At 55.3% G+C, this 21,952-nt stretch overlaps 1 protein-coding gene across 1 annotated transcript in view; it reads right to left on the reverse strand.

The window, feature by feature from the left end:
• Positions 1–5,723: 5,723 nt before the first annotated feature.
• The window catches only part of FAM222A (family with sequence similarity 222 member A), a 46,354-nt gene continuing 30,125 nt past the window's right edge, over positions 5,724–21,952 (reverse strand). The window contains exon 3 of the mRNA XM_054594431.1: positions 5,724–8,122. Within this exon, the coding sequence (XP_054450406.1) occupies positions 6,846–8,122 (1,277 nt within the window). The 3' untranslated portion in view covers positions 5,724–6,845. The remainder of the gene's footprint in view (positions 8,123–21,952) is intronic.

Below are 21,952 nucleotides of genomic sequence, written 5' to 3' on the forward strand. Positions count from 1 at the left end.
GAGAAGGGATGAGGCCAGGTCGCTTGTGTGATAAATACCCGGGCTGCCGCCTGCCACTTTGGCTGAGCCCCTGAAACTGCCAACTCCCATTTCAGACCCTCTCCCTTTGAACCTGCCGCCAACTTCATTCCAGCAAGCGTTTCTTGTTATGTGCGGGTGTGTGTATTCCATAACGATAAAGCACTTGTATGTCATATTTGACAGGAGGGCTTTTTTCATCCCAAGTTTAAAGCACTACTGGGAAATAATTAGCACTACTGGAGTCAAAAACAATGGGGCCCCATCAGAAAAGACAGTCTCAGAAACTCGGATCTTAATTGAACAATTACCTCTTATGCCTGTGAATAGTTCGTTATTACATGCCCTGTTATTATTAGCTGTTATTATTGTTTTAGATGAATGCTGGGGACTTTTTAAAATCAAAAGCCATTTTTCAACCACACTGTTCACCTCCCCCAAAGGCACGCGTCTGACATTCCCGGATGCCGCGGTCGGCGGTGGGTCTCCGCGCCTCGCCCAGGTAGCAGTCTTGTTCTGATCGCTCCAGTTGTTTGGACGGGGTGGTTAAATATGCCAGGCCCCTGTTCGTGGTCATTAATCTTTGACTCCCTGGCAAAAACATTTGCCTGAGAACCACACACTACCTTTTGTTTTTTAGGATTCCAAACTCTTCGGGGACAGTGGGGAGACCTTTGTCCATCCCAAGCACAGAGAAACAAAAGGCGGTGGTATGATAGGAGCAGAGGGCAGGGCGGTGTAGACCCAGGCCCCTGGGGGTGGGGGCGGGCAGCTGGGTCAGGAGACGCCAGGCTGGGGGCTCGTGTGCTTGGAGGGACCACAAGTAGGAAGCGAATGAATGTGGATGAAGCACCTACCAAGTGTCAGGCATTCGCAGCTCAGGAACCATGGACAGAGCTTATGGGCTGGTGCTGATGCCTCCCCAGAAATCAAGTCCCCCTTCCTTATTCGCAGCACCTTGTCTTGTTTAGAGTTCTCCACTTTGGCAGCCACTGTGACTATTTCCCTTACTAGTTATTAGTAGAGCAGTAACCATGTGAACCAGTTCTGACCCATGAGACCAGAGGGGAAGTCTGAAGGAGGAGGAAGTCTGGGAAAATAAGAAAACTGTAGGAAGATGCTGTCTTCTCCTTTGTTGGGCGCTGTCAGGCCTGGATGTGACACCTGGAACAGCAGCAGCCATTTTGTGCCCAGAAGGGGGCTTGGCGGAACAGAAAGGGGAAAAGGGCCGGGTCCTGGATGATACCACCGAGCAGCTGCATTAACCAGCCCTGGTCTTCTTATGATTGTTTCAGATCATTTTTCCTCCTTATTTAAAGGTCAGGGTTTCCCATGACTCTGCCCAATTCATGCAGATACAAGAACAAATTTTTATCCCCATTTTACAGATGAAGAGAGTGAGTGAAGCCCAGCCAAGTAAACACACTTGCCTCAGGACACACAGCCCGCACATGGTGGAGCCAGGATTTGAACACTCTTGTCTTTGGAGGAGAAACTTTCTTAAGGGTGGTAGGATGTTTTCCCCCTAATAACTAACTGATGTTTTTGGCCTTTCCAAAGCATACACAGCAAGAGGGTGTAATGGCTTCTAACAGGTGAGGACAGGCAAGTTCGGTGGAATTGTGACTCGGGCCCAGCTCCCCAGATCTCAGCTCAGGGGCTTCTCAGCACCTCAAGATACTCAGTGACATCACAGAATCCCTCTTGTTCTTAGCCACCCCACCTTTGGGATGCATCTGCTGGATCCTACAGATTTGCCTTTGGCCTCTGCAGGGTGGGGCTGCTGATCCTGAGATTGGCCACCAGGGGTCGCTGTAGTCACACCCAGGGCCTCCTCCCAGGAGGCCTGAGGGAAGCTTGGAACCTGAGAACGTGGTGGGGAAGAGCGCCTCGCTGAGCTCCCCTTTAGGTGCGCCCTGGGGCTGCAAGGCTCAGGAACGGTCCCCTCGGTGCCATCCCCTGCAACAAGGAGAGAGGCCGCCTAGATCGGCCTCTGGAGTGTCTAGGTCCTATAGCTGTGTGCCCTTAGGCAAGTTGCCTCCCCTCTCTGAACCTCACTTTTCTTTTTCAAAATAGGAGTCCCCACTTCACCGATGAGGGCTTCCTCTCTCTCCTCAGGGGTGTTTCCCTTCATTTGGGTCTAGTTTGACAGGGGGATGAGGACCGGAGAGGATGTGGTGGCCCCAGAATTGAGGCCCATCTCCAGGTCAGGGTTGGGTTCCAGCCCCTTGCTCTGCTGCTGCAAACTCATTAAGTCTTTGTGTTGCAGTTGGGGAAACAGGGAGGCCCTTTGACAAATCAATTGAGGCTCAGCGAGGCCACCCAGAGCGCCCAGGGTTACACATGGAGTCTATGGGATCTGAGGCTAGTGGGTTGTTCTTTTTTTTTCCCCCTCCTCTTCTCCTCCTGCCACCATCTGGCAAGTTGGTGGTGATGGTGATTTAAACAGAAAACTTTGTGCACTGGGGGTTCACCCACCACACCGTCCAGGTTCCAGGTTCCAGGTTTCACCTTCCAGCGGCCAGCACAGGGGCTGGGGGACACCCCCGGGCCCTTTAAGAGAGCCAGGGTGCACAGGTGCAGTGTAGTGCCTGGAACCAAGGCACCCATAAATGGCATGGGCGTGGGCGCGGAATCCTGCGGAATCCTGGCCGCAGCTGGGAGCTGGGTAACTCTAGTTCGAAGTCACTGCTGGCAGGTCAGCGGTGGAACTTGTCTTGGCTTCTGATTCCCAGAAATGGGAGAGCTCTCAGGCTGGGATGTGGGTCAAGAAAACCAGGAGCCACCCTGGAAAGGTGAGTGTCCCTTCTATCGGTCCCTCTGATCTATTCGTCAAATGGACTTGCCAAGTCCGCGTGCCTCTCGGGGGCAGCTCTGATGGCTCTGTAAGACGTGGCGGTCTCCCCAAACTAGGTGTGGCAGTAAGTGGTAATGATAGTCGATGTTATGTGCCAGCCTCAAGTGGCTCCCCTATTGGACGGCTCGGTTCTAAGAAGTGTGAGCCCGAGGCAGCTACACGGAGAGAGCGGGACCTCCCAGGGGCCCGGGAGACCGGGAGAAGGGGGAAGGAGCCGCTGGCGGTGGGGCTGGATGGAATGGCAGGGCCTTCCCCTCTGTTCCTGCACCCAGCACCAGGTCCCTGCAGCCAAGGGTGTGGGGGCCAAGGCTGGACCAAGGTCTAGAGCCAAGTGGGCCATACTTGGGGGTTGGTGGTGGTTTTGTGTTCTGGTCCTCGCATGGCAATTACGAGCGCAGGCTCTGCACCAGAAGGCCTGTATTCTTTCCCAGTGGCTTCTCTGTTCTCAGCCTCAGCTGTGTGGCTTTGCGCAGATGGTTGCCCTTCTCTGAGCCTCTCTAGCCTCATCTGTGCTTGGGAGGGTGCACCTGTATCCCATGCACCTGGAAAGCTGTGAGCACTAAATGTAGCAGGTCCTCAAATAAGGTCGTTTTGTTCAACGCTGTTTCATTGTAACACTGATGAGACACTGCAGGAACTTAACTCTTGTTTGTATGAATTAGCCTGTGGTCAAATTGGTTTTTGTCATATCTCGTTTTGCATAAAGTCGCAGAATCTATGGACGCTAAATGGACTTACTGTACCGTCTGATGCCAAACCAGGTGCGCAGTTCGCCTGCAGTGACTGGGGCTGGTGGTAATTGTAGCGCTGATGGTAACATTCCCACGTCGCTGCGCTGCTCCTCCAATGTTGTAATCAAAGGTGATTGATATTGTAAAGGGCACGATGCTGGAGGACCATTTGAGATCAGCTAGCTCAGCTCCCACAGAGGGGAACCCCAGCTGGCCTGGGACGTGGCCAGACTGGCTGTGCCACATGCCTCTACATGCCCTGCTTGCCGACCCACCCGGCAGAGGATGAGAAGGTTTCCCAGGGAAGGAGAGAGGTCCTCAGCCCCCCACCTGCAAATGTGAGGGACCTGGCCTGGAAGGTGGTGCTGGTCTTGCCTCGTTCCCCTGTGGGTGGGCTCAGGACACGGAGGCGTGGGTGACCCTGACACCATGCTGGCGCCGAGGTGGCCCCAGCGGTGGTCCCCGGGGCAAGCTGAGCCACAGGCCAGCACCCAGCCCCAACCCTGGCTACAGAACCCGCGGCCCTGCCCTCTCCCGAGTTCCCCTGTTGCGCTTTTGTCTCCTTGAATTCCATCTCTGATCTGGTTCGGGGCAGACTGGTTCAGGGCCACTCACAATAGCAATGGCAGGATTCGAACCCACGTCTGCCTTACCCTGGAAGCTGGCCGGCTGGGCTGCCCCAGTGCTGTGACGCCCCCAGGGGGGCTTCAGCGATGTCTGGGGGTGCGGGCAGCCCAATGCAGCGTGTAGGGCTGATGCCGGAGCTGGCTCCCTCTCCCCATCCCTGTGTCTGTTCCTCACCTTCTCTGTGTCCTTCCTCCTCTGCAAAACGGGGATGATTTTATTACACACCTGGGAGGGGTGTTGTGAGACTAAATTGCGCGAGGTCAGAAAAACACTCTGTCAGCCGCTGTCTGCATACCGTCTGTGACTGCCCCCAGCGGCCTGCCACGCGGTGCTGGCTCTCCCAGCTGGTCTGGCTGCAGGACCCTGTTCTCCAGGGCATGGTATGACACGCTGGGTTCGGTGACCCAGCTCAGAAGGGCCTGGGCCCCTCTCTGGACGTGGCCCCTTCCTCTGGGAGCCTCCCTCGGTCCCTCCATGTGCCGCCAGGCTCAGAGGTGGACACCCGCCCGCAGGGTTGCAGGCAGGGCATCTCCTCTGTTGCCACCTCTGCCAGGACCTCACCATGCCAGGCGCCCAGGCAGGGCCCCATGTGTCGGGGGGAGGCCTGCACCTGGGGACTCCCCAGTTCCCCCACCCTGGTGCCGGGCTGGTGGCCCCGGAGAAGGCAGGGACAGAGATCAAGAAAGTGTTCATGCTGTGGTGTTCGAGCCCCAGCTTCTCACAGGCTGGCTGTGTCACCTCAGGCAGGTCACTTAACACCTTGGAGCCTCAGCTTCTTCCTCTAGAACCCCTGCTGCCTTGTAGCGGGTGGTGGGGCCCCCATGAGACACGCCGTATGAGCTTATATGGAAATGCCCAGCACTTGGAGTGCCTGAGAATGGCTGAGCTCCTTGGGGTGTGGGTGGTCACCCCCAAACTCCCAGGCGCCAGGGCGTGGGGTGGGTGTGTGCCAAGGCCCAGCCACGCTGGCCTGCCCACCCCCGTGGGGCGCTGGGAACATGTGAGGCACGGAGGGACAGCTGGGAAGCGACTGAGGGCCGTGGGGGGGGGTGCCGCCGCCCCCAGTCCGCCTCCGCATCATTCAGGAGGGGCCGAGGGGCCGAGCAGCCGGGGTGGTTCTGTCTCGGCCGGCCTACGGACGGATCTCTCGCCTGACCGAGTGACAGACACACGAACAAGGCAGATGACAGCACCCCCTGCGAAAGAGCTGGAAGAGACCACGGAACACTGACGGCAACGTGGCCAGCCCTGCGGGTGCCAGGAGGCCCCTCCCCTGCTGCCGGGGTGCCAAGGCCGCCCGCCGAGAGGACACAGCGTGTCTTACTCCCGGGAGGAGGAAGGAAGCCCGGAACAAGCGCTACAGAACAATCCCACAGCTGAGACGCCATCTGTGTTTTCCTTTTTTTCTTTCTCTTAGTTTTTAAAACAATATAGTGCAGACTGCACTTCTCACAGTAGAATATAATGGTCAATTTTAGTATAAAAAAAAAACATTCTCAGAGATTTGTAAATGCACTTAGTGCTTGAACAGGCCTTGGAGAGAGATACAGTACCGCTTCCGGGGCGCCAGAGGGGCCAGGGCCAGGGCCTCGGGCCTCGGGGGCTGGACGGGGACCCTGCCGGCCGCCCCTCGCCCCTGGGTGGTGTGGGGCGGGCCATGGAGGGCAGCTGGCAGGAAAGGAGTTGCATGGGCCTCGCCGTTAAACCGGCGGGTTACCCCCTCGCTGGGTCCGAGGGAAGGACCCCAAAGAAGGCAAGGCGGGGACCCCCGGGTGGGGTCTAAGACGGCAGGCCCGTCGTTAACCCCTGTGGTGCCTTTGTGCGAATAGGGAAATGGCACCCCTTCCTCAGGATTCAGAAAATTGCCGTAATAAATATACAAGTCTAGGATGCAAGTGGCGTGTCCTTGGACGAGGTGCCTTGTGCAGGGCACGGCCTATGCAGCTGTGCCCCGCAGCCCTGTAAGATGTCCCGGAGAGGAGGGGACAGGGTAGCCCCGGGTTTGGACAGTGTGGGGGTGGGGTGCGGTTTTCCTGTGTGGGAAGGAAGGGGGGCAGTGGAAGGGGAGGGAGAGTCTAGAGGAGGAAGGGCAGGGGGCCGGGCAGTCCCTGGGGCCTCTGTTAAGGTGGACCGTCACCTGGATTGGCCAGTGGGGGACACTGTGGGACCAGTGACTCTCTCTGCTCCTTTTCCAGGTGACTGGGGAGCTTATAGGGGGAGCTATCTGACCCCCAGGGGCTACGCTGAACCCACCCTGATTCTAAACCATCAATTTCTTCCTGCATCCCACCCTGGTCTGTGCGCTGCGCTGGGAGAGCCAAAAGCAGCACTCCCGGTTTTAAGTGGTTTCTCTCTCCCGCCTCTGCCCACGTGGGTGGAGGAAGGGGTGGATGTCAGCAGCCGCTCAGGGGCCCTCCCCGTGTCCTGGGACAGCTGATGGGTGGGGAGGGGCCTTGATGAGCAAGGGCACCCTGCCAAACCTCGACAGGCACGGCCACAGCCAGCCTAGCTTCCTGTGGGCATCGATGGGCCCTGGCACCACCGACCACCGCTCTCCACCGGCCGCCCCCCTCGGCGCCCTGTCCTCGGTCCGTGCATCCACCAGGCAGGCCTTATCTGTAGACGGGAAGGCGGATGTGGGCGTGCTGGTGGTCGAGCAGCCGGGGCACGGCCACCGTCTCATAGCCCTTGCCCAGCATCTGCTCCTTGATGCAGGGCGGCCGGATGTCGTTGATGAGATACTCCAGCGACTGCAGGCTGCTGCTCAGCACTGCGGTGTTGCACACGCTCTTGCTGGGCAGGCCTGAAAGGGCCTCGGCGGGGGGCCCCGTCAGCTCCCGGGCCACACCGGGCCCCAGCTCAGGGACCGCCACGGCTGCGGGGTTGTAGCAGTCGCTGGTGGGAGTCACCAGCACGCTGTTCCAGGGGGCAGCGAAGTACTGACCCACAGTGAAGCTGGCGGGCAGCCCCACGCTGCAGTTGAGGGGTGACCCACTGGCCCGCTCGTACGCCCGCCCCCCACAAGCCTCTGGGGACTTGCTGGCCGCCGTGCCCCCGCTGTAGGCCCGCAGCGGCTGGGGTGGCGGTGGGGGCGGCTTCTGTGGCCACAGCAGGTAATCCAGGCTGCCGTCCACGTACCCTGCAGGCTTGGTGGCTCCAGCCAATGTCAAGGCCGCTGAGCTTCCCTGGCCCAGCTCAGCGCCTTTGCGGCAGTCGGGCAGGCCGGCAGCGGCTGAATAGGCCATGCCGGGGAAGCTGGGCATGGGGCCGTGCTTGGCTGGGCTGGGGTGGGGCACAGCCACGCCTTGGCAGGCAGCGGGCGCCGCGCCCGGGGCCTGGCACTGCTGGTTGAGCTGGTAGAGGATGCTGTGGATGGAGGGCAGGTTGGAAGGCGGCAGGGCCAGGCTGCGGCCAGGCAAAGGGATGACGGAGGCGGCGGTGGCCGCGGCTGTGGGCAGGCCAGGTGGCGGGGCGGGTGCCTCAGGCGGCTTGGGGTAGGCCAGGGGCCCCAGCGTGCTGGGCGCTGGGTAGGGTGCGATGCCCACCTGCACGGTGGCCGGCGACAGCTTGGTCCGCTTGCCCTCGGCGCTCTTGAGCACGCTTTTGGCAGGCCCGGTGGGCGCGGCCACACTGGAGGAGGAGACCGCGGCCTTGACGATGGCCAGCAGGCCCTGGTAGCCTGCGGCGTGCTGAGGGTAGGGGCTGTAGCGCTGGCCGCAGGTGTCATAGCCATTGACAGTGCGGCTGAGGTGCTTGTGCTGGGGCACACGGATGGTGGTGGGGAAGATCTTGATGGACAGCGGGCTGTTGGCCACCTTCTCGGCATAGGCGTCCAGCTCAGCCGGGCTCGGGTAGCGGGAGGAATGCATGGAGCTGGCTGCCGTCTCACCTGCAGGGACAAGTGAGGAGAGGAAAGCACAGGTGAGCGCAGACCGGGTGACATGGGGAGACCGGCAGCCACCGCCCCCCCCCCCACTGCTGCCCCGCAGGCCCCCTGGAGCTGCTGGACAGCCCTTCCCCCTCCTCTCATTCACTCGCTTGCCCCTTTGTTCTTTCTCAGCTGTTAAGCATGGGATCAATGTAAATAAAGGAATGAGCACACATCGTCAACTGGCTGAGCTTTCCAAACGGGACACACTCATAACAACACCTGGTGACGGACAGGATACGACCAGCCTCCTGAGGGCCCGGCACTGCCTTTCAGGCTCTGACCGCGCCCGGGGAGCAGCCCTCCTGCCTTCTAACCACTCGGGCTAGTTGTGCCCGGTGTGGGCCCCTGGAGAGATGGATCGTGTGGCGCACACGCATCTGCGTGAGCCTCTGCTGCTAGAGGCTGTGTGCACAAGGCCCATCTAGGTGGCCGTGTGTGGCAGTGGGTCATTTTTCGCATTGGCGTGTGGTGTGTGTGTATGACTACATCACAATGTTCTCATCCTTCCTGCTGATGGTGGGGGAGCTGGTCCCACTTTGGGGCTGATGGTGACGGGCCCCTGGTCCCGGTGCATGTATCCTGCGAGTTCCGTTGGCAATGGGCCCCGAAGCAGAACCGCCGGGACGCAGGGGAGGAGGTTGCCCCACTTTAGGACACAGTGTCCCAACAGCTCGCTAGAGACGGTGCCAGGGTCCGTGCCCGGGGCTTCACACCCTCCATGGCGTGTGGTGGTGTCTCCTTTTAACAGTCCTCCGGTAGGTGTTCATTCCTTCTACCCCTTTGCCTCTCAGTGCCTCCCTTTCCTTGTCTGCCAAGCGGGTGGTTCGGTGCGTGGCTCCATGCGCAGAGCCCAGTTTGGGCCTGGCGGAGGGGAGGGGTGTCAGCGGGAGCTGCTGCTGGGGGCTGTCACCTGGCGCTCACACTTCCTGTCTGGTCAGTAGGCAGGTGAGGAGGGGCTTCACTCCCACGGCTACCCAGCCCCTTGCCGAGTCCGCTCATCACCTGCAAAGCCATGGCCTTTCTTGTGAACTCTATATTTTGTGTCAGTGGGCACCACTGGCTCCCCCCACAATGCAGGCAGGTCACGGGTGGGCTAACCCCCTTCTCCCATCCGAAGCTCTGCCCTGGGCCCAGGACACTCCTCCGTGCTGCCCAGGCCCTCTTGGAGCCTGGGGCCTGCGAGAGGCCGGTAGAAAGATCCTCCCGGCTTTGGAGCTGGCTGGCCTGGCTGTGGGGCCACGTGGCCCGGTGTAAGTGGCCTGCCCGGCTGAGCCGCAGTTTCCCCAACCCATGGAATGGGGGTCATGATCAGGCCAGATCTGCAGGGCCACCTTGAGGAACGACTGGTCCAAGTGGCCCAGCAGTGGGCGAGGTGCATGGTAGGTGCTGGGGATCGTGACCTGTCTGGGTCCTCGGGCGAGTAGGAGGACCTTCCCCACCCTGTGGGCACCCCCGGGACCCACCCGTGACCCCAGGGGACTCCACTCTGAGCCTCAGCTTGCACATCTGTAAAATGGGGGCACTGTGGCTAACTCAACCTCATGCGGGTTTAGCGAGTCATCGGCGGTGGAGCGTTAGCAGAAGCGGGTGCTCTCCCCTGTGCCTGGGGCCGGGGCTTGCGCACAGGTGGCCTGGCACTGAGATGGGGGTTCAGTGCAGGCACCGCGTCCCGCCCTTCCAGAGCCTCACCCATGCCCCCTCATGGGCTCACAGCCAACCTGGGCTTCGATGGGAAAGGCAGGCAGTGCAGGCACACTGGGGAGCCAGCCCGGCCAGGGCTTCAGAGGGGGCTTTTTGTAAGAAAGAGCAGCCCAGTTAAGGTGACAGTGAAAGGGGTGAGGAGGGGGGAGAGAAACCCATCTCAGGCAGAAGCGGCAGCGGGTCCGGGTGGGAACTGCTTCGGAGAGCGAGCGGAAGTCCAGAGCAGTGTATGTGCGGAGGAGACCAGAGAGGCGCCAGGCAGGGCGCGTGTGGGGCCGAGACGGAAGGGGTGCTCCTCGCGGCAGGGCAGCGCCCCTGTCCCCCAGGGCGTCGGCAGCCGGGGGAGGTTTTAAGCAGGGGAGGGCAGGGGCAGGCCTGCATGTTAGAAAGGTCACTCTGCCGCCCCAGGGTTCCGGAGTGCGGTCTGACCTGGGCCAGGCGGCGGGGAGGGGAGGGTCAGGCAGCACCCAGAGCAGCCTGGAGCAGGGCTCTCTGTCCCCCCCTGCCACCCCGCCCCTGGCCTCACCTGGGCCAGGCAGGTACAGCTGGCCAGGGGCCCCGCCCTGACCCTGCTGGGGCCGCCCCCACCAAAGTGGCCTAAAATAAACTCAGTGTGGAGAATGGAAATGTCACTTTGGGCAATGGGGGAATCTTTCTCTGAGATTGGATTTAAACTACATTATACAAGCAATTTCATGGGCACTTAGCACCGCTCAGAGAGTCCCGCGAAAAAGGGACCAGCTCTTCATTTACCAGTCATAAATCAGCAGTTGCTATAATGAGCACAAAAATGTCACTTTTATGCAATTTTACAGATGAACAAAACTGGTGAAATTAACTGTGGTAACCTACTATAGTCAGCAAAAGCAGCTGCCGGGGAAAAAATTATATCTGTATGTATTTTTGTTCCTCTTAAACTCTCTTCCCAAGCAAGTTCCTGCCATTGTGGTGTGAAAACTCATTTGTCCTCACCATTATACTTTCATTTGGAGTTTATCTTGAGTATCCAATGAGCCACCAACTGTGAAAATGATTAAATCTACAAAATCTATCTAATGGATGGAATAAATTAGGTGTTTAAAACCTTAAGAAGAAGGAAGTGGGGGAGGCAGAGCCTGTTAGCAGTTCCCACGCATTGAAAGAAGGCCCGTCTGGCCCCTGAGTGCTCAACGGGGCGCCTCGGGGGTCGGCCCCTCTAGCCTTTGTTGGAGCCAGTGGGGGCAGTGGGACTCTCACCCCAGACTGCCCTTGGGTGAGTGCTCAGTCCGCGCCCGGCTCCAAGCCCACGGCTCTTCCCGGTGGCTCTTGTTTGGAGCACCTGCCAGCTCAGAGAGGTGGGGCTGGTCCCTGTTTCACAGAGGAGGAAGCAGACGAGTTATGGCATTTGGCAGGTAGCCTCGAAGATCTTCCACGCCCCCCACCCCAATGACTCTCATGTCCCTGGATTCATGTACTTTGAGGTCCCCCTCCCACTCCAAATGGGGCTGATCTGGACAACCTGTAAGGTCCTGTGCAGGTAAAGGAGTATGAACTCCGGGGCGAGGTCATAAAAGGCAGCGCAGCTTCCTGCTCGCTCACGCTCTCTTGGGTCACCTGCTCTGGGGGCGCCCGCCCACGTGGGGTTGAGCCGAGGCCTTCGGCAGAAGCATGGGAGCCTTCTCAGAAGCGGTCCTCCTGGCCCGGCCAAGCCTTCAGATAGCTGCGGCCTGGTGAGCAACACAGAGCAGAGCTGGCCAGCGAAGCCACTCCTGAAGTCCTGATGCGCAGAAGCCACGAGAGTGCCCACGAGACTCTTGATGGTTTAAGCCCCTAAGTTTTGAAGCGGTGTGTTTACACAGCAATAGGCAACGAACATAGGCCCCGTTTGACGGAGGAGGAGAGGAAGCGCAGCAATCCCCGGGAACGCAGAGCTGGCATGGGGCAGGCTGGGATTTGGACCCTGTCTGCTTGCAGAGTCATCCTCGCCACCTCCGGTCCGCCCTGCACCCCCAGGCAGACCCCGGGGGAAGCCAGGAAGCTGGTGGTGCTCTCCTGCTCCTTCCACGGGTTGAGGGGGAGTAACTGTAGAGTCAGCCTTGCAGCTCAGAGAGGCAGGAGGTGGCCCATCAGGGCCCGCACGCGCAGGCGGCCCTGTCTTGGCTTTGGAGCCAGTCTCGCTGGGACACGTGCTTGGGTGGGCCTGCTGCATACTCTTTGGAGGTGAGACCCCAGGCGGACCTGCGGGTCACCAGAGGCCTGGTTGACACCTGGCCTGGCGGCAGTGCTGCTGTGGCCACCGCCTCACGCCTTGCTCCTGAGGCTCCCTGGGGCCTCAAACACCGCCTCTTCCCCCAGAGGATCGTGGCCATGACTCGGGGTCCCTGGGCACTCGGGCCAGCCTGGGTCCCTGACCCCAGTTCAGTCGAAGGCTCCATACCTTTGCTGGAGGTGGGCCCAGCCACCAGTGTTCAGTGCCATTGTACAGCCTTGTTTCGGCAAATGTAACGACACAGAAAAAGGTGTCACATGAAGGAAGCAGCTGAGCCACTGTCTGCAGTGGGCTTCTAAGCGATTGGGAGGAGGGGGGCAGGCTCACAGGCTAGTGAGGGGCAGGGGAGGCGGCCCATGGCCCTGCAGGCCTCTTGGGAAACCCCCGGACCCAGCTTAGGTTTCACTCCCTCCATGCCTTCCCTGGTACTCAGAGCAAACCCAAGTCCCTGTCCTCATGGGCCTCACCATCTAGCAGGGAGAGAGGCTGCTGTGTCCTCCACCTCCTCCAGGCTCCCAGCTGCCTCTCCGTGGAACCTGCAGCGAATGAGCCCCTCAGTGTGAACGCGGAGCTGTTTGAGCCGCACTCCCGGCCCCGACCTCCTGGCTCAGCCTGCCCTCCCCGCGGGCCTGGGCCTGGGCCCGGGCCTCCGCTCACAGACTTGGGGCTGCCTCTGGCCAGGCACTGCCCAGAGCACAGGGCGCCCTTGGGAGGCGAGCTTCGGGTTTTAGAAAAGGAGGTTGGACATCCAAGGAACAGAGTGACAAGCAGGGGCTGCAAACACATTCCCACGTCTTTGCTGACCCCTGGAGGGCAGATGAGCTGGGGATGAGCCAGAAGCCCCCATGGGGCAGGGGCTGAGGGGGGCAGGGGGGGCGGGCCTTGCCCAGAGCTGCGGACTTTTGAAATGATGTGTGAGCACCGAGCAGGGCAGACCACACACCTGCGGGGCCAGTGAATTCTTGACCTGAGGCCCCGAGAGGGCCACCGGGCAGCAGCCAGGCAGAACCTGGGCTCCGTGTGCGGAAACGGAGGCGGCTGCCCTATGACCGGGAACACCCTCACTCTGACGCGGCCTGTGTGGCGCCCCCAGAGCCCTGTCGGGAAATCTAAAAGGCTGGCTGGCAGTGCGGGCGGGGCCTTGGTGCCATTAAGTTAATGTTATGAGCCTTTTACAGGTGCGTTAAGTAGATGCAGTTATTAACGAGTATATTAAGCCAATTAAAAGCAGCCCTTTGAGTGAGATTTAATGTTGCTGCAGGGAGACACGGGAGCAGGCCGTGGAGGTGCCCTGCGTCCTGGAAGCTGAGCGGGGGAGGGGGTGCTCTGCTGTTGAGGCCAGAGAGGCAGAAGCTCGGACTCAGGCTAGAGTCAGGTCTCTGCGGCTTGACGTCCTGCATCGCCACTTGCCATGGGTGGCCTTCGGCAGCCCCTCAACGTGACCGTTGATCTCCCACCTGTACGGGGATGAAGGGCAGACACGCCACGGCAGCTGAAGTCCATGGGACGCTCCACGCCGGGGCCTTTGGCACTTGCTCATCGAGGGGGAGGGGAGGTGGCGGTGGCGGTGGCGGTGGGCAGGGCGGGGCAGGGGTGCGACGAGAGCCCAGAATTCCTAGTTCCGCACTTCAGGGATCTCTGTGGGAGCCTGTGCACCTGCTGCGGCCATACGCCATCCCTTGGTCCCTGTGCAGCCATACACAGGTTCCTGCAGCTCCACTGGACAAACCCCAGCAGAGGCGGTTCCCTTGCGGCCCCTGATTTTTTGGCTGGCAGCGAGGCTCACTGTAGCTATCCCACAGGAGGGGGAGAACTGAAAGCGAGCCAGGCCCACAGGAGGGGTTTTGCAAGTGCCGTTTCTTTACCTCCCTGCTGTAGGTTTACCTGCTGTCCCTCCCTGAAGGCGCAGGGCGTTATCTGTGTTGAGATGGGGGAAGGGGGGGTACCCAGGGCTGCTCCAGGACGGCAGGGGCCCCTGGGCACGGGGCGGGGCCACCCACATCTGCATTCCCCTTGGCAGCCCACACTCTGCCCTTGGAGGTGGCAGCCTCTTGAATGCTCAATTAACATGACACTAATTAGCTGGTGGCACCAGCAGAATCACTAATGAGGCTGTTCGGGAGAGGTGGGGGGGCGGGGGCAAGGTGCTGGGCCAGGGCAGGTGCAGCTGTTCTCTGGCCTCTGCTGGGCAGGCTGCTGCCAAGGGGCACGAGGGTCGCCAGCCACCCTGACCTGCCCCCGCCCCCGCCCACTGGCCCAGGTCTTTGGCATCCGACTTGGGTGTGAATCCAGGTACCCCAGTTACCACCTGGGGACTTCAGGGAAGTGACCACAGCTTTCTGGCCTCGGCTTCCCCTAAAGGGACAGAGGGGAGATTAAATGAGAGGATGCGTGTTGGAAGGCTTGGTATATAGTGGGCACATAGAACAGGCTGGCTGCCTTCCTTTTAGCTCTTTCTGGACCAGACTAGGCCGTGCTGGGTGGTGGTTATCGCTGGGCACAGCACCAAGGATCCTCTCTCTCATTCACTAACTGTGGGTGCGCACATGTGTGTGGAAGCAGAGTGGTCAGAAATATTGGCTCTTCACAGGAAAAGTTTGCCAACTTCTGCTGAAGAGGAAGGTGATTGCACTCGTATGTGGCCCTTATATTTGCCATCTTGCTGAGTTCTTAGTCTCATGGGGTTTCTATGCAGAGAGTCTCACTTCTCTCTAATCCTTGTAACGCGTTATTCATGCTCCCGGTCCCCCGGAGCTGGCCAGGACCTCTGGGCAGCATGGCGAGGCAGCGAGGCAGGTCTCTGTGGTCCTCTGCCCGTGTCGGTCCTCTGGTTGGCCTGCTGTGGACCGCGGTTGGCTACTCTGCCATCCATGAAGGGAGTTACCTGTCTTCCTAGTTCACTAAGAGCTTATTTGTATTTGTTACATTGTAAACTGGGGCTAAGGCCACCTGCCCCCCTGCCCTTCCCGCGGCCGAGCCTCTGGCCTCCCCAGGCTCAGCTCCCGCAGCAGGGGCAGCCCTGGGCCTTCCTTCCGCCCCGCAGGCTGCGCTCAGCAACAGCTACATAATTGGATCTGCTGCGCGGCCAGAGGTTTGTTTTTAATTTTATTGGAATTTTAAATTGCTTTGTTTCTTCCGTATTTTATTAGTGTCGGCGGAGGCAGCTGCACCTGCCGGAACGCCCGCAGGGCGGCGGCTCCAGCCTTTCAGGGTCAGGGCTGCTGTGCGAGGGGGTGCAGGGTGGGAGTTGGTGAGAAGAGCAGCTCCCCGACCTTGGGTTAGCAGGCCCTGCGCAGCTTCTCGGGGAGACGGGTTGGGGACCTCCTGTTCCCCCGTGAATGTGGGAGTGGCGGTTCCCACCATCTGGAGGGGATGGGGTGGGGGCAGATAAAGTGCTTGAGTTGGCCAGGCTTTGGGGATTCTCTCCTGCTGTTCTTCCGTATCCCCACGTGACAGCAGGGGAAACTGAGGCCCAGAGAGGGCCAGTCACTCATTCGCCCGAGGCCGTGCCCATGACCCAAGCGGGGCACAGCCAGGGCTCGGCCCCGGACGATCTCGATCCCAAAGCCTGCTCCCTGGGGCTCACGGGGGCAGGAATGCAGAGCGGCAGGCTGCCCTCGCCTACAGAGGAGCAGCCTGAGGTTCAGGAGGCTGCCCCGCTTACCTGAGGGGGCGGCTTGGGTCAGCGTCCCCGGTCGCTGCCTCAGCTCCACCCTCCTGGGATGACAGGCCCGAGTACCGCCCAGCCCCCGCCCTCCGCAGTGCCTCTCTGGAGCTCCCAGCACAGCCTGAACTTTTAGCAGTGCGTGACTCAAAGCTTATGTATCAACACCATGACGAGAAAGTCAAATATTTATTAGCGGGTCCTGAGCAGCTGAGAAAAACAGGCTTCTGTCCCAGGGGAGGGCTGGTCCCATTTGGAACCCAGGGACTCTGCCCTGCTGGGAGCAGTCCAGGCTCTTAGGCCCGAGGTAGGGCAGGGGAAGAACGGACTTTCCCTCCCCCCACATCATTTCTTTCTTTTTTCCCAGTCACCTGCAACAGGCTACAATGCCGGCCGCCCAAGCTCGTCCGCCTGCCTGACCTCGGATCCTAGACAGGGGAGCTGCAGCCATTTCTGGTTTGCCGGTCAAGTTCAGGGCGTACGTGGTGGCCAGTCCTTGTGCAGCCCTGAGCAGTCAGGCTGCTCTGACCCCATTTTACAAGAAGAGGAGGGAAGGGGTGCTCCAGACCGGCCGCATCTTCCCCTCCCGGGGCTTTTGACACTGTTATCACAGATGGTCAGAGCTGGGTGGCTTCCCAGGGCCATCTGATCTGACCCTTGGCTTTACAGCAGGAGGGACACAGGCCCTAAGTGGCTGACCGACCTGTCCAAGGTCACGCTGCACGTGGCCACGTCAAAACTTTTCTCCTTTGGGGAGAAACAGCACAGCTCAAGGTCCGGACATGACCCTTGGGGCCAGACCTCCCTGCCCTGACCCCCCTGGGGAGCCACAGGGACAGGAGGGCCGACCTAGGGCCTGACTGCCCAAGTGTCACCCTCAGGAGGAAGGGGCAGGAACCTCCTCTGCCAATTGTCCAGGCATTGACTGGCGGCAGGGTGCCCAATTCAATTTGCTTATCTCCCTTCCTGCCTCTCTTTCCTGTGCTCTTCAATTACAGGCAGAGTCGGTGTCTTTTCCAATAAGTGCAAAGATGTCAAAGGGTCTGTGTGGGCGGGGAAGTGGGGCGTCCTTGGTGGCCTCCACACTCCCTAATTCTGGCCCTGGCCCAGGAAGGATCAGCCCAGGACGCCATGCCCAGTCCCGGCCTCCAGCTGGCTGGCAGAGAGGACAAGGCAGGGGACCCGGGCAGCTGGACAGCAGCAACCACAGGTTAAGGTGCACAGATCTTTTGAGCTAGCAAGTCAACTCTGGAATAATTTTCTTTTTTTGCAAGATACACACAGATGTACAAAGATGTTCATTACAACACTGTTCAGAATAGTAAGAGACTAGAAACAACCTAAATGTCCATCAACAGAATGGCTAAAAATGTTACCATCTTTAGCTGTGCAATGGAAGCAATGAATGAGGCACTCTTTCTATCTCTAGGATGTGCTGGAAAAAGGCCAGGAGCTGAGAAGAGCACAGAGTTGTGAATGTTTCCGTAAAAGGTATTCACTGCCCCTCAGTTTTTTTCTGGAGGGTATTTAAGAAACTGCTAACACTGGTTTCCTCTGGGGAAGAGAGTTATTTCTTACTGTAAATTCTATGCTTCCTGAAGCGGGTGCCAGGGACAGAGAAGTACTTAATTTTATTTAAGAGACAATGAGCTGGTCTCCCTGGAGGTCACATCAAGGAGTGAAGGGGGCTGTGCATGAAAGACACTTTTTCTTGAACCCTAAGGCGCTCCCAGATAACCTGTCATTGTTCGGTTTTTGATGAGGCAGACACGTTTCTCTAAACTCCCGTCCCTGACAGAACCCCATCAGAAGATCCCCCCCTTCCTGGAAACACCCTGAAAGCAACATGGAATAAAAACACCAGTTCCATTTTTGGCAAAACGAGGAGACAGCTAACCCCCTGGACAAACACACGAAGAACAGACGGGCAGGCTGCCCGGCGGGGCTGAGGGAGCAAGCCCAGGGAAGGAGCCACAGCCGTGGGTTTCGGAAGGAGCCCGCGGAGTGCTCTTCCTGGACGTGAGGGACACGCCCCGAGATATCAAATCTACACCCTGTCCATGCAGCCCTGAAAGCAGAGGTGCCTCGAGGCTGACTGAGCTCCCCTCCTTGGTTCTGAAGAGCAAGGGAGGTAGAGCCAGACAAGACGCCACACATACGGCATGCTGGCAGGAACCTGTTTGTCTCTGAGGCAGTTCTAGAGGGAAATGGCTGGGCCAGGGAAAACTCATCACTTCCAGAGACAAATAATCAAAACTGAACCAGCTTAGGGCCTAATCAAAATATATAAGAAAAGTGAGGAGAGGCAAAGCATAAGTAAAGTAATGGTTGGCAAAGAAACAAACAAACACTTCCCATCAGAAACATGTGGCCACGGAAGAGGTGAAGATTATGGCTAAATATTTCATTGTGAAGGAAATAAAAATGCAGTAACAATTGTTTCTATGAAGCAAAAACACAAAGCAGAGAGAGAAGAGTAGGAGAAAAATCTTACTGTATGAGCAAAAGGGTAAAATAGAAGGAGTGCAAGGAAAAAAAACTGACCAAAATGAAAAAAAAAAAAAAGAGTTAGAAAGGCTTACCCAGAAGAGGGTACACAGGGAAGACGGGCAAAGGACAGCCAACCTGTGCTTCAACGGGGGTCCCCATGAGACAGAAAGTGAAATAACAAAAGCCTTGGATCTTGTGTATCGGAAGGGCACGGTGCAGTGTTCCGGGAAAAACACACTTGAATGGTCAGTCCCAAGACACGTGCTAGTAAAGTAATGATATGAAAGACACGGAAAGATCAGAATGAAACATAAAGCAGGGAAATCCGGCTTCAGTTTCTCCATGGCAACGTTCAACATGAGAACAGACCAAGGTCTACAAAAATCCTCAAGAAAGCAAAGTGGCCCAGGGATGATTTTTCACTCAAGTAGAAAGGCGACAGGTAGTTCTGAGCATGCGGAACGCCAGGCGTGCCGGTCACGTGAGGCCTTGAGCCGCAGACCTGAGGGCCAACTTTCCAATGACGGGAAAAGAAGGCAAAAGAGCTGGTGGTGAGAATTGATCCCATTTACCTGCGAGACTGAGACTGGAACAACAGGGGGACTGGGGCTCTGTCACCAGGTGCTAATAGTAGGAGCCCTAGGAACAGAGTACGGGTGTCCCTAATAACAGAAGGGAAGGGCAGAGGGGACAGGAGTTTAAGTACATAGATGTCCTCGTCTTTAACAGGTGGGGTCAAAGGGCATCTTTGAAGCTGATGTCAGATGATAGAGGTTTAAAGGGATGAAGTGAACTTCAAGGAAATGCTGTAGAAAGAAAAAGAAAGTACAGTTGACCCTTGTATAACATGGGGATTAGGGGGTGTTAACCCCCTCCTCACAGTGAAAAATCCACGTAAGACTTTTGACTCCCCCAAAACTTAACTACCAATAGCCTGCTGGTCACTGGAAGCCTTACCAATAATATAAACAGTTGATTAACATAGATGTATTGTATACTGTATTCTTACAATAAAGCAAGCCAGAGAAAGGAATATGTTACCGAGAAAACCATAAGGAAGAGAAAATACACCCATGGTACTGAACGTACTTATTTTTAAAAATCCACATGAAAGTGGACCCACATCGTTCAAACCCCTGTTGTTCCACCGTCAACTGGATGCTAATTTCATCATTTTGTTCATCTTAGGGAAAGTAATAGATACCGTTAGAAAGAAACAGAAAATTAGGGTATTATTTAAAGTTACAAAAAACACCAACCTTTCTCATGATTAGTAGGTGCATTAAACAAAGCAGAGAACACAGATCACAGAGGAAAAGACTTTTAAAAGCAATTACAGCAAAGCACAAAATGAACTCAGATGAGACGTCTGTCATATCAATAAATGTAAATGGGCTAAGCTCTCAAAATTTTTAAAAGGCATTCAGGTTGAATCACAAAGCTTAATCCAACTCTATACTGTATGAGTCACATCTAAACAAAGTCATTCAGAGAGGTTGAAATAAAAGGACTGGCCAAGGTTTCAAGAAAACTGAGAATTGAAAGAGCAGAGGTTACCATCTTAACAGATAAAATTCAATCTGCCCCCAAAGTATTAAGTACAGTAAAGAAAGACGCAAGTCACAATGAAGGTATTAACAGCTATGTGTTAAGTAACACTGCATCGCCATTCATAAGGTCAAAGTTGTAGATGCGACAAGAAGAAACAGACTCGAATCCATCAGCAGTGGGCATCCAATTCATTTCTCTTCCCACGACAGGTAAGTATGGCTAGAGAAGACCTAACTAACAAATAATGGAGTAGATATAATTGGTATACGCCAAACTCTGAATCCTTAAAACAAAGCCACATCTTCTTTTCAAGTCCCTGTAAAAAGTCTCAAAACCTACAAAAACTTGGGCCCTGGCCAGGTAGCTTAGTTGGTTAGAGCACTGTTCCAAAGCACCAAGGTTGAGTGTTCGATCCCTGGTCAAGATACCCATAAGAACCAACCAACAAGTACATAAATAAAGTGGAACAACAGATCTTGTTTCTCTCTGTCTCTCCCCCCTCCCCCTCCTCTCTCTAAAATAAATTAATAAAAATTTTAAAACCTCACAAAATATGACCACAGATTATATTACAAGGAAAACTTCAATAAAATCCAAAAAAGCAGAAATCACAGACAACCTTTTGATCATAATGCAATAAAACTAGGAAAAAAACAAAACACAAAAGCACCTACTATATGGGTAGAGAGGTGGAACTCAAATGAGCCTTCGGTCAAAGAAGAAATCAAAGATGAAGTTATAAAATATCTAGGAAAAATGATGATAAAAATGTTACATATTAGAACCTACAGGATATAGATAAAGCAGTGTTCAGAGAATTCATAGTCTTAATTTTCCCTTTTTTTCCTTGTTTAAAGATTTAAGCCCCTAACTCAAGAAACTAAAAAGAAACAAGGAAAGTAGAAAGATTTTAATAAAGATAAAGACATAAATAAATGAATTAGAAACCAGAAAGGGGTAATTACTAATAAATCCTAAGTATGGATCTTTGGGACAAGGGGATGGATAACCTCATTAGCTAACTAACCTCATCAGGAAAAATGGGTAAAAAACTACAAAATATATAATTTAAGAAATAAGGGTGAATTAATCATTTAAAAGAATTGTAAATTACTTTCTTCCGCCTCATGCAAATAAATTTGAAAACCTGGATGAATTGAATACTTTTCTGGAGAAATATAATTTATCAAATTCATTCAAGAAGCAGAACAATTAAAACAAATGAATTATTCCAGAAGAGACAATATTATTAAAGAGCTACCCACCTACCCCAAATAAATGTACTAGCCCAGACTGTTTAATGGAGGATCAACCAATCTTCAAAGAACAGATAATCCATTTCTAGTTAAACTGTTACAAAGCATAGAGAAAGAAGGAAATTCTCCATTCTCTTCAGGAAACAAGCATAAAGCTTAGAGCAAAACCCAACAAAACTGTTCCAAAAAAAAGAAAACTAAAGACTACTCTTGTTGATGAAACTGAGGCAAAACTACTAAGTAAAAGAGTAAATCCAATCTCTCAGTAGTATATTATAAAGATTCTCCATAAACAAGTGGGATTCAACTAGGAATGCAAGGATGGTTCAACATTAAGAAATCTATATTATTATTCACATTAATAAAGGAAAAACATATGATTGTCTTCAGAAACACTGAAAAATCATTTGGTAAACTCCAATTTCCATTCTTGATTTTTAAAATTCTTAATAAAGTAAGAAGAAATTGACAGGCATTCAACTTGATAAAATATTTGCCCCCAATCCAGTGTTTTACTGATGGGGAAATCATAGAAGCTTCTTGTTAAAAGTCAGGAGCAAAGCAAGAATGTCTGTTATCACATTATTTTTCATTGTTCCAGGGATAGTAGCCAACAATATTAAACAAGACAAAAAAATTAAGATATAAAACTTCCAAAGTGGGAAATAAAATTATCATTTGCAAATGATATAACAGTAAACTGGAAAACCTTAAGAGACTAAATTAAAAAACCATTACAAACAAAAGATTTCAGAAAGGTGGTAGGAGTTGATAGCCTTTATATAAATAACCTCCATTTATGAAAGATAAGGCTTGCCAAAAAACGGATAACTATTCAGAAGTAAACTCAGAATCGGTGTAAGGTCTAAATAAAGCAA

The sequence above is a fragment of the Pteronotus mesoamericanus genome, unplaced genomic scaffold (assembly GCF_021234165.1).
Source record: "Pteronotus mesoamericanus isolate MK-2021 breed Mesoamerican mustached bat unplaced genomic scaffold, CSHL_Meso_final scaffold_507, whole genome shotgun sequence".
Taxonomy (NCBI): Eukaryota; Metazoa; Chordata; class Mammalia; order Chiroptera; family Mormoopidae; genus Pteronotus; species Pteronotus mesoamericanus.